Source organism: Rana temporaria, chromosome 1 (genome assembly GCF_905171775.1).
Source record: "Rana temporaria chromosome 1, aRanTem1.1, whole genome shotgun sequence".
NCBI lineage: Eukaryota > Metazoa > Chordata > Amphibia > Anura > Ranidae > Rana > Rana temporaria.
Window position 1 is genome coordinate 337980890 of NC_053489.1, and position 12498 is coordinate 337993387.

The following is a 12498-nucleotide window of genomic DNA, read 5'->3' on the forward strand; positions in this document are numbered from 1 at the left end:
TGCACAAAAGTTATAGCGTTTACAAAATAGGGGATAGTTTTATGGCATTTTTATTAATATTTTTTTTTTACTAGTAATGGCGGCGATCAGCGATTTTTATCGGTACTGCGACATTATGGCGGACACTTGACACATTTTTGGGACCATAGGCATTTTTATAGCGATCAGTGCTATAAAAATGCCACTGGCAGTGAAGGGGTTAACACTAGGGGGCGAGGAAGGGGTTAATCATGTTCCCTGGGTGTGTTGTAACTGAAGGGGGGGTGGACCGACATGGGGAAATGACTGACCTTCCATACAGGGCACTTAAACACCTTCCCGTCCAGACCAATTTTCAGCTTTCAGCGTTGTTGCACTTTGAATGACAATTGTGCGGTCGTGCTACACTGCACCCAAAACTAAATTTTTATAATTTTTCCCACAAATAGAGCTTTCTTTTGGTGGTATTTGATCACCTCTGGGATTTTTTTTTTCTGCTAAAAAAAAAAAAAAGTATTTTTTTGGTTTCAGTTACAAAAAATTGTAAATAAGTACGTTTTCTACTTCACCGATGAGGCGGCACGGATGGGCACCGATGAGGCGGCACGGATGGGCACCGATGAGGCGGCACGGATGGGCACCGATGAGGCGGCACGGATGGGCGGCACGCATGGGCACCGATTGGCATCCATTAGTACAACACATTAGCCTATCAGTGCCAAACAATGCCTACCAATCAGTGATCACCATTATGGGCACTGATTGGCATCCATTATTTAGTTCTGATTTGTATCCCTGGTGGTCTAGGGTGGCATACCTGTGGTGGGCATCCCTGGTGGTCCAGTGTGGGCATCCTCGGGGGGCTGTGCTGATAATCGATCAGCCCAAACACCCCCTGTCTGACAGACGCGAGTGAGGAAAAGCCGATTACCAGCTTTTCCCGTTTACATCGTGATCAGCCGTGATTGGACACGGCTGATCACGTGGTAAAGAGTCTCAGACGGAGACTTTACTGTTGTGGGTTTACCAACCATAATTAAACAAGCTGAAGTTAGAAGCCGATTGGCTACCACGCAGGGCTGTACCAGATTTTGCACTCTCCAGTTTTAGTAACCCCAGTGTGTGGTGGTACTTGTATGCTACAATGCATCTTGGAGAGAGATGCATGCTATATCTGCCAGCACCTGAACACGCCCAGGAGATTGAAAATGTGGGCTTGTAGCGGCGCCGATCTGTGATCGTAATTGCAAGTCCTAGTTATACCGCTGTACAAATTTAAAGCATATCTAAAAACAAAAAACACCAAATTTTCTTTGGGTACAGTGGGGAAAGTACAGAATGGTTAGAGCTGGTCTTTTTTAATGTCTATCACATTGAGGGAATTTACATTTACGTGCCCTGAAGCCACAAAAAAATGAGAACAAAAAAAAAATAGCCTTCACTAGAACAGGCGTTTTTTAATATGCTTTAGATATACTTTAAAAATGATTGTTTCATCCCAATTAGCCCAAGACAGTGAGCTTTGCAGGAAAGCTGAACACAGTCTGTGCACCCTTGGTGTATACAGAACAGATCAATCGGGAGGAAGGCAGGAATGGAAACTTATTAAAAAGGTTTTAGCATGCCCCAATTTTTCAGAAGACTGACAGCATACAATGGAAGTGTGTAGCACGAGCTATGAAATATTCATTACTGGCAGGAAAGAGGCAGCCTGATTGAGGCCAAGCAGTTTTGTCGGAGCTCAGCTGTTGGTGGGTCTCGCGGGCCAGCTATGTTTAGCTTGCGTGCCAGAATCCCAGGAAATGCAAACACTGCTGTATAATGCAAGTCAAAGGAGGTTTCCCCTTTCTCAGCATAACCTGCCAGGAACTTTGCAGCCAATACCAGGTCACAATTGTTAAAAGAAAACCAAGTCTAGTGATAAAGACACTGTACAGGTTGCATATATATATATATATATATATATATATATATATATATATATATATATATATATATATATATATATATATATATATATATATATATATATATATATATATATATATATATATATATATATATATATACATACATACATATACATATATATACATACATACACACACACACACACACACACACTTATTTTTAGTAACCCCTGCAAGCGTTCCTCAGCTTTAATGAAATAAGAACACAGAAATTCATGTGCCATTTCATCTTCTTGAAGAGATGTAGAAATCCTGGAATTCGGGCATCAGATACTGCGCAGTAGTAACAGCACTGCAGCAATTGCTTTTATAGTGTAGCAGCTTGTTCTGTATTAGATTACAAAGCACAGAGGACTGATTTATGAACAAAGCTCCTCTGTTAAACATCCTGCTACATCCAGCTCACAAGCTATCTTGCACACAAGATTTTTCATGCCATTTCCAGTGAGAATGTTATGTTAAAAATAGTTGCCATTTTACAAATTACGGGGATACCTCTGCTACGTTAAAAATTATAGTCTCTGCCAGAAAAATCTTAAGCAGGCCAGGCAACTAAAAATCAATTAAAGAGGAAGTGAACCCTCTGAAAGTTTTCCTAAAAAAAAAAAAAAAAAAAACAGCAAGAGAAAGGCATAATGAGCTAGTATGCATAGCATACTAGCTCATTATGAATTACTTACCAGAGATTGAAGCCCCCGCAGCGACCCTCTCCTCCACCATGATACCCGGAGTGACTTCCGGGTATCGCTGCGCCGGTGCTGTGACTGGCTGGAGCATCGATGATGTCACTCCCGCACGTGGGAGCAGTCAGGGACGGCGCGGTCCCATTCATTAATGGCATGCTCATTGCGCCTGCGCCGTGCAGTCTTTTCTGCAAATATCTCCTTAACCGTGTAGGAAACATGATCAATGATGTCACCAGGCCAGCCCCGCCCCCCTACAGTTAGAAACACATATGAGGTCACACTTAACCCCTTCAGCGCCCCCTAGTGGTTAACTCCCAAACTGCAATTGTCATTTTCACAGTAAACAATGCATTTCCAAAAATGTGTCAAAATTGTCCGATGTGTCCACCATAATGTTGCGGTCATGAAAAACAATGCAATAAAACTATCCCCTATTTTGTAAACGCTATCAATTTTGTGCAAACCAAATCGATAAACGCTTATTGCGATTTTTTTTATACCAAAAATAGGTAGAACAATACGTATCGGCCTAAACTGAGAAAAAATTTTTTTTGTTTAGATCTTTTTTGGGGGGTATTTATTATAGCAAAAAGTAAAAAATATTGTTCAAAATTGACGCTCTATTTTTGTTTATAGCGCAACAAATAAAAACTGCAGAGGTGATCAAATACCACCAAAAGAAAGCTCTATTTGTGGGGAAAAAAGGACGCCAATTTTGTTTGGGAGCCACATCGCACGACCGCGCATTTGTCAGTTAAAGCGACGCAGTGCCGAGTCTCAAAAACTGGCCAGGTCCTTAACCTGCATAATGGTCCGGGTCTTAAGTGGTTAAAGTTGGAATCTGTTTCCATAGTCAAGGGAAGCACCTTATTATTATAATAATAATAATAATAATAATAATAATAATAATAATAATAATAATAATAATACAGGATTTATATAGCGCCAACAGTTTTGCGCAGCTCTTTACAATATAAAAAAGGGGAGACAATACACCAACAGTACAATTCAGAACAAGAGAGCAAAGAGGGCCCTGCTCCTGCGAGCTTACAGTCCAAGACCCCATTCTCCAAAAGGGACCGACTAACACCTATGTCAGCCATATGTAAAAACAACCCTGTAGGGGTAAGACCAAAAAAAGTCAACATTTTTTACCAGGAAGCAGGAATAGATAGCTGCCTCCAGCACTATCCAGGGCACCAACATCTTTTTCAGTACTACTTGAAGGGGACAACATGCATGTTCCCAGATCAGTCATCACAAGGGCCAGGGACTGAGTAACCTGTCACATCTGGGCACCATCAGCGTGATTATGCAAAATGGTGACCATCAAAAAGTCACAGCTTGTGCAGAAAAGTGTTACTAAACCCAGGACCCTGTATATTCCACTAGATCTTTTCCCCCACAGTACATAGAACAGGGGAATGCAATTATTTTTAGTAACTTTTTATCAGCAGTATATAGCAGTCTTGTGACTCCTATTAGTGACCAGCCGAGCACTGGTTAAAGCTTTTAGGAGTTTTTATTCTCCTCTGACTTCCTCATGAGGCTGCCTGACCCCTGGCCCTGTGTCTGGACAGCGATTGTCCCTGTGCTGATCACACGCACCCCCCAAAAAAATAAAAAATAAATCTCTAGCAATACACACCAAACTGAGCATGTGCAGAGTGCCTCCCAAGGGCTCTTTTCAATCAGATAGATTGGGGACAGTAAAAGGAGGATCAAACTGCCTTTTTTTTCCACACAATGTGCAGGTATAACCAATTAGGTTCAACAGGGAGTATAACAAGCATGCTTTACTGCATATACAGACTGATTTTATTGTTGTGGGTTTAGGAACACGTAAGAATGGTAAAATCTTGTTTGGTTTTACTTTTCATGTCGGGACACAGTTGCGCAGAGTTGACATCACCGAGTTGCTCCAGACTCAGAGGATCCCAACAATGAAGTTGTGATCCACCCAGATATGTCTGACCAGTAGCTGGCTGAGCCTCTAAGCACGCTGCTGGGAGTCCAAGTCAGTTGCTCCCACCCCCTCTCCTGCCTGGCACTTCAATTCGGGCTGGAGGAACACACTACAAAGCAGCCACTGTTCTCTGCTCAGAGCGGACCTGAGAACTGAGCAATCAGCGGTTACATGATCGCTCAGTTCTCAGGCTTAGGGGTGGCAGGGTACATTGGCAGCATTGGACCGATGCTGCAGCCACATAGGCAAGTATTTAGGTTTGAGGTCCCCCCCAAACTCCTGCACTTTAAAGTGTCTACGTTTAATGTGGCACTAAAAAAGGTATACATAGACCTTTATCTTCAGGGGCAAAATACCCCCAGATACATGCTCGATTCCTGCACAATGTATTGGAGAAGTTTGGGGCACTTGGGATATTGGATTGATTTTTTCTTCTTTTTTTTGCTGTGGTGTCCAAAAATACAAGAATTACCATTGCTGAACAAAGAATACTAGCTTTCAGCTCTGGTTTTAATATTTCCAAAGTTACTAGCCCAGAACAATCATGCAAGTCTCAAGTATAAAATTTGAATGCTTATTTCAAACGAGTGCCTTTAGAATATCCCAATGTCATTGTATCAGCATGATAGCCAGAATATGGCAACAGCTTTGATTATGAAATGCCCTGCTGCTTATTTTAACTCCCCCATTCCCCCCTCCTCACACACACACCGACAAGTTCTCTTAAAAGGAGTAGTCAAAGCTGAAGGCCCAAACACGATCTGAAAATCGAAAAAAAAAAAAAAAAGAAACCACTTTTGAAGCGATCATACCATAATTGGATCGTTAGTACAGAGGTGGCGAGAGCCGATCATGACAGTTCATCTGATCGGAGAAGCGCAAAAACTTCTCTCGTACGATACCAGATTGTGCGATTTTCATTTAATCAGTACAGTTGTATTTTGTTTTCAGAACACATTAGATCACTTTCGATTATTTATTGTCGTACGAGAATTTTCGTAACCTCTTCACGTTTCATATGCAACCAACTAGCATGCAAAAAAACAAACAAAAAAAAACGGCTGATCAGACGTCCGATTTTCGGATTGTGTGTACAGGGCTAAACCTGGTGAACACCTTTCCAAAAACATCTGGTGAAAGGGCAAAAGCTACAGCCTCTTATTATACAGATTCCCTTAATATACAACACTATGGCATGAAAGCAGCTAAAGAACAGAGCTGTCAATAAAAGGGTTTTCCCACACCAACGTTACTATGTCAGCATTGCGTGAAATTTGACAAATGCCAGAAGAAAAAAAAAAAGGGGGGGGGGGGTTGGCTTTCTCACAGTGGATGGAAAAAAATAAAAACAACATTTATATTTGAATGCTGCTACACTTAATCAACTAAGGTAGAACAGGTAGTATACGTCTTTTTACCTAGATGCTATGCTACCAGATATATATGCAGTACAATTAAAGGCAACATTAAAACCAAATTCACAGGAAAAAAACATGCAGGCCTTCAGAAGACAATATTCATTTACCACAAAAACCTGCTATATCACAGATGACGGCGTTACCATATGTTAGGGGTTGCATTGCATTGGTGTCAATAACAAAGAAAATAACGGCAGGATGCATTAAACTTGTTACTGTACATTTTCGTTGATCCACCTAGCAAATACATTCCCTACCAGTCTAAATGTTCAGCACAGCACTTACCTATAAACAAATTGGCATCCACATTCGGGTATTTTCCAATAAGCTTTTTACATACATCCACTGCCGGATCATCAACATCTTGCACACAGAGAAGGATTTCAAACTGCAAGTGACAAAAAAAAAGATGATTCGTTAAAAATCCAACTATCACGGTGACGTCACTTTAAAATAAACGTCTAGCATGGTGGTGCGACACTTTAAAATAAATGTCCTATATAGTATAGCAAGTGGATGGAGAACAACAAAATACCATGATTACGATTGAGTGTTTCAACTTATCTATACTCTTCTGTTATTCTGTTTTCGCAGAATATACACCTTGTCCATTGGAGTGCAAGTCTTTAGTGGCTGCACATATTTACTAGTCAACTGATTCTCAAGCATTAAAGAGGAGGTATAATGTATTTTAAAGCATATATTCGGGGGGAGGCTTCAGAGAACATAATTTGTACACCCGTGCAATAAATACACAATTCATGTTTATCCCTTTAAAAACACTGCAGTTACTGAGTAGTAACTGTTTATGTTCTGAAAACGTAATGTGCTCCTAACTTCCTGTAGTGAGCCACCAATGCTGGTTTTTAATGAAGTAACCAATTCACAGATCTGTACTGCAAGACCGTAAAGCCGAAAAGCAGAACTATTGTGCAGTACCACAAAAGCGGAATCTATGAACCCAGAGTACATTTAAAACTACAGACACAATGAACACATCAAATGCGAAGATTTGGATCAGGATGACCTTTTACTTGTGTTTCAAAAAATAACACTGAGAAGTTTATACATCCTCTTTAATACATGTTTATGGTTCCGAAGGAAATTTTTCTAGAAGTTAAAGGGGTTGTAAAGGTAAATGTTTTTTCACCTTAATGCATCCTATGCATTAAGGTGAAAAAACACCCGACGGTACCGCCCCCCCCCCCCCCCAACCCCCCGTTTTACTTACCTGACCCCTCGAAAGTCCCACGCGCGTTCATGTGATCCTCTTCGGTTCCCAGCCTGGCTGTTGATTGGCTAGGCTGGACGGATTGATAGCAGCGCAGCCATTGGCTGGCGCTGCTGTCAATCATAACGGATGACGCCGGGGCCGAGTGATACAGTCGGCGGCTATGCCCGCCACTGTATCACGGGAGCACACTCGCATGGTGGAAAGCTTTTGCAAGGAGGAGCCGAGACAGCCGCCGAGGGACCCCAGAAGACAGGGTTAGGGGACACTCTGTGCAAAACGAGCTGCACAGTGGAGGTAAATATAACATGTTTGTTATTTAAAAAAAAAAAAAAGTTTGCCTTTAGTGACCCTTTCAGAGCCGGTTCACACTGGGGGGACTCGTCAAGCGACTCAGCCGCCTGACAAGTCACGTCCCATTGTATTCAATAGAACCAATCTAATAGGAGCGACGCAAGTCGCTCCGACTTAGAAAAAGGTTCTTGTACGACTTTGGGGGAGACTTGCATTGACTTCTACACAAAAGTCATTTTGCAAGTCACCTCTGAAGTCGTCTTCAGGACGCCTTGCCGAGTTGCCCCCAAAGTCATGCCACCCCAGTGTGAACCGGGTCTAACAGCCTACTTTTTGCTAAAAGGAGAGCAAAGCATGAGAAAGTGACAACTGGTCATCCAAAGCCCTACGGCAACTTTACACATGCATTACATTTTCATGTTAAGGTTGCCTTAAAAATTTGGATAAAAGTAGCAAGACCCGGTTCACACTGGGGCAACACTACTTCGGGGGCGACTCGGCCAAGCGATCTTAAGAAGACTTCAGAGGCGACTTGCAAAATGACTTCTGTATTGAAGTCAATGCAAGTCGCACAAGAAACTTTTTCTAAGTCGGAGCGACTTGAGACGCTCCTATTAGAACGGTTCCATTGAACAGATCGAATCGCGACTTGTCAGGCGGCTGAGACGCCCTTGTGTGAACCGGCTCGTAGAATGGCACAGCTGCTGTAAGTGTAAGCAGAAAACGATAATTGCATGAAAAAAATAAAAAAAATGATATTTTTTTTGTAAATATGGCAGAAAAATATCAGAAAATAACCTGTGTGATTGGAGGATTTGGTGACAGGAAAGTCCCATACACTCATGATACAAATTTGTTGGATGCCAATAAAACATTCGGAAATAAGTCACCATGTCAACTAGCGGTTTGCTTGCCCCTAACAATCAGCTGGCTACTAGATATCTGAGGTTTGTCCAGGCTTGTTGTAACTTGAACCTAAATCACCTGCTAGAAGTTTGCTCAAGGAAGTACTGTTATTGGTTTTAGAACATTCATTGTGCTTGGCTGTAATGGTTACTTTAACCAAGCTCAAATCATGACAACCCCTGGAATTCATAAAGACTGACGCAGGCAGATTTTGCATATGTGTTCCTCATGCATTCTAAAGTGCTCAAGAATGTGCCAAATTCCTATACCTGTCTAGAACTTGTACTTTGGCTCATGCTGCGCCAATTGCATAAGAGAGACTTTCGCAAAATCCATCCGAGTCAGTTTTTCTCTGTACGCCAAAAAGGGTTGGTCTTAATTCGCTCCACTTTTACATTTGAAGCATTCAACGTGACACAATGCAAGAGTAGTGCATAAGAGAAGAGTCGACAACTTCAAAGTCCTTGATGCAAAAATTGTATTGGCTACATATATGACCATTAAAAACGCAAACACTGACGCGTTTCGGCGAAAGCCTTAGGTATAGGCCATGTAGTGCATTATAGAACTACCTGAATTTGGTGTACAAGTCACTGTCGGAACCAAAAGTGTTACAAATGCTTTATGAATTTGGCGCAATAGATTAATAAGAGGAATTAATGCTAGAAAAATGGTGCATCAGTTTTATTGAATTCTCCCCAATGTCTCAATCCAAATGCTGCCTTTTTTAGTAAATGTCAATTCAAAGTAGGATTTAGAAAATGACACCAAGCTCGTGTAAGGGAACTTAACACAACTGCAGTACTTGGTAACAGACACCTCTAATATAACAAAACAAACCTATTTAGGACTAATTTTTTTATATATATATATATATATATATATATATATATATATATATATATATATATATAAATAAGGGTTTTCCATCTATACTCATTTGCTCCCTGTGTAGTACAAATGTACTTTCTTCAGGGACTGGATGGAAAGAGGGTGGGTGGGGGGTTCCTCTCCATTTCACTGCTCTCAGGAAACATCACCAGGCATTCAAAAGGGATAGTTTATTTTTTGCATGTCCATAAAAGCAAGAAAAACCTACTCTAGGGCAGAAACTACTAATAGATTATGAAATTAATCGATTACCTTTTTCATAATCGATTAATCGGCCAGTAACATAATGGGGGTTAAAAAAATTAGCCCTTTATAGTACTAAATGAGCAAATCGCTACTGTAAATATTACTTTCATTGTCGCACAGTAAAAAATGAACCCCTTACAGTAGCGATTATTTGCTCTTTTTGTACCAATGTCAGTTTTTTTTAACCCCATTATGTAACTAAACATCTCAGGCCTGGGTCACACCTCTGTGTGTTTTCAGGTGTTTTTTGCAGAAACACACTACAGATCATTTACATGGTTTCCTATGGGACACGTTCACATGCATGATTTTTTCAGCTGATGTGTATTTGGAAAGGGCAAGGACTTTTGCTTAAAAAAAATAAAAAAACAGTGCTATTTTTTGGTTCAATAAACTTCAACGAAGAAGCTACAGAAAAGCATGCAATGCATTTTTTTGCAGCAATTTGTGTTTTTTAATCTGCCCAACAACAAATTGGCCCCAAAAAAAAATGTAAAAAATGCAAAATCGCCGCAAAATTATTTTCTAAGGTTATTAACAGATTAATCGAAACAACAAATCGGCCAACTAATCGTTTATGAAAATAATCGTTAGTTGCAGCCCTAACCTACTCTGTAGTTTGTCAAGGGACTCCTTCTGCGATTGCCAAACATCCCAAACTTCACCTCAGCATTTAATTAAAGTGTTGCTTTAAGTGGTTGTAACCCCACTTTGACAACTTGCACCTACAGGTAAGCCTAGATTAAGGCTTACCTGTAGGCGCAAGAAATATCTCCTTAACCTAAACAGCTGAGATATTTGCAGAAAACACTGCACCGATGTCTACGGCGCATGCACGCCACTGTCTACGGCTTTATGAAAGGGATAATGCCAGTCCCGCGCGCATGCGCGGAAGTGACATTGCCGCTCCGGCCAGCCACAGTGCCAGAGCGGCGATACCCGGAAGAAGCTCAGAGGGGAAATGGCGGCGGAGGGGAACGAAGAGCACTTCGAGGGCTTCGATTTCAGGTAAGTGCCACATAAAGTGTAAAGTGCCACATAATGAGCTAGTATGCCTTTCCCTAGCTCATTATGCCTTTCTCTTGCAGGGTTTTATTGCAGTTACTTCCTCTTTAAACATCCTGGGGTGTCACCATCACAACAATGGTGTTTTTCAGGTGTCCTTAGTAAGCATCATTTGATAACTCAGCAAGGATATCTGCATGATTAGACACAACATGTTCCTTTATAGCCCTCCACACCTAAAGTGACACTAAAGTAAATTTTTTTTTTGTGTGTATTAAAATAAAAAAAAAGAAACCCAAATAAAAAAGGGGAAACCTAAAAAAATAAATCATACAATCCCATGTACACAATCCTATACCCACAGTTGATCCAGAGGAAGGCAAAAAATAAAATAAAAAACACACAACAAAAGCATGACGCCATTTGCTCCAGCAGGGGGAAAAAAATCCTTCTTGATCCCCCGAAAGCCAAATTGGATATTCGCTGGATCAACTTTACCTATAAATGAACCTTTACCCATAAACTGATCTCCCAAAAGCTGTCCTTGCAGAATTTTGCTTAGTGAAAAACGTCAGAGGGAACAAAAAAACATTTATCATACAGGAAAAAAAATAAAATAAAATGGGTGTTGGGCCAGAGGGAGGTTTGGCAGTAAATTTGGATGGTGCCTGGACATAGCCTTTAACCACTTCCCACTATATACGGCCTCCAGCCACTGGGAGGCGCGCGAGCGCCGCCAGTGGCACGCACGCCCGCCGCATCACTCAGGTGCCGATGCGCGTGCCTGGCGGCCGCGATGTCCGCCAGGCACCCGCGATCGGCAGTCGCAGAGACAGGGACATGGATCTCTGTGTGTAAACACAGAGATCCACGTCCTTTCAGGGAGAGGATGGTGTGTCCCTTGTATATAGGGATAACCATCGGTCACCTCCCCCAGTCAGTCCCCTCCCCCCACAGTAAGAATCACCTAGCAGGGCACACATTAACCCCATCATCGCCCCCTAGTGTTAACCCCTTTCCTGCCAGTCACATTTATACAGTAATCAGTGCATATTTATAGCACTGTTCGCTGTATAAATGTGAATGGTCCCAAAAATGTGTCAAAAGTGTCCGCTGTAATATCGCAGTCCTGACAAAAATCACAGATTACCGCCATTACTAGTAAAACAAATAAAAAATAAAATGTCATAATTCTATCCCCTATTTTGTAGGCGCTATAAGGTTTGCGCAAACCAATCACTATACGCTTATTGCGATTTTTGTTTTTACCAAAAATATGCAGAAGAATACGTATCGGCCTAAACTGAGATTTTTTTTATTTATTTTTTTTAATTGGACATTATAGCAAAATAATAATTGTGTTTTTTTTTTCAAAATTGTCGCTCTATTTTTGTTATACATCGCAAAAAAAAAAAACCGCAGAGATGATCAAATACCACCAAAAGAAAGCTCTATTTTTGGGAAAAAAAGGATGTCAATTTTGTTTGGGAGCCACGTCGCACGACCGCGCAATTGTCATTCAAAGCGTGACAGTGCTGAAAGCTGAAATTTCACCTGGGCAGGAAGGGGGTATATGTGCCCAGTAAGCGAGTGGTTGAATAAGCCAAACCTTTTAGATGTTCAATAGCTTGTGAATGAACAGTATAAAACCTTATTATTCTACCTTCCTGTCTTCTATAAATAGATGTGCGTTATAAAAGGATGATGTGTGAATGTGTTACAGCTAATGTCAAGGTAACTCATTAACTCTGCTCTAAGGAAGCTTATGTACCTCCCTGGGTTTAACCAGAAAACATATGAGCTCATCCTTAGACTTTGATTACATTTTCTAAATCCTGTGCAGCAACAACTTCCTGAACCTGTGCTTCCAGGTAATCGGTCATTACAGAAATATGCTAGATGAACA

The 12498-nt window shown here is 41.1% G+C and overlaps 1 protein-coding gene across 1 annotated transcript in view; it reads right to left on the bottom strand.

The window, feature by feature from the left end:
• UGCG (UDP-glucose ceramide glucosyltransferase) overlaps positions 1 to 12498 on the bottom strand; it is a 75662-nt gene that overhangs the window by 20507 nt on the left and 42657 nt on the right. The window contains exon 3 of the mRNA XM_040361335.1: positions 6305 to 6407. Within this exon, the coding sequence (XP_040217269.1) occupies positions 6305 to 6407 (103 nt within the window). The remainder of the gene's footprint in view (positions 1 to 6304; positions 6408 to 12498) is intronic.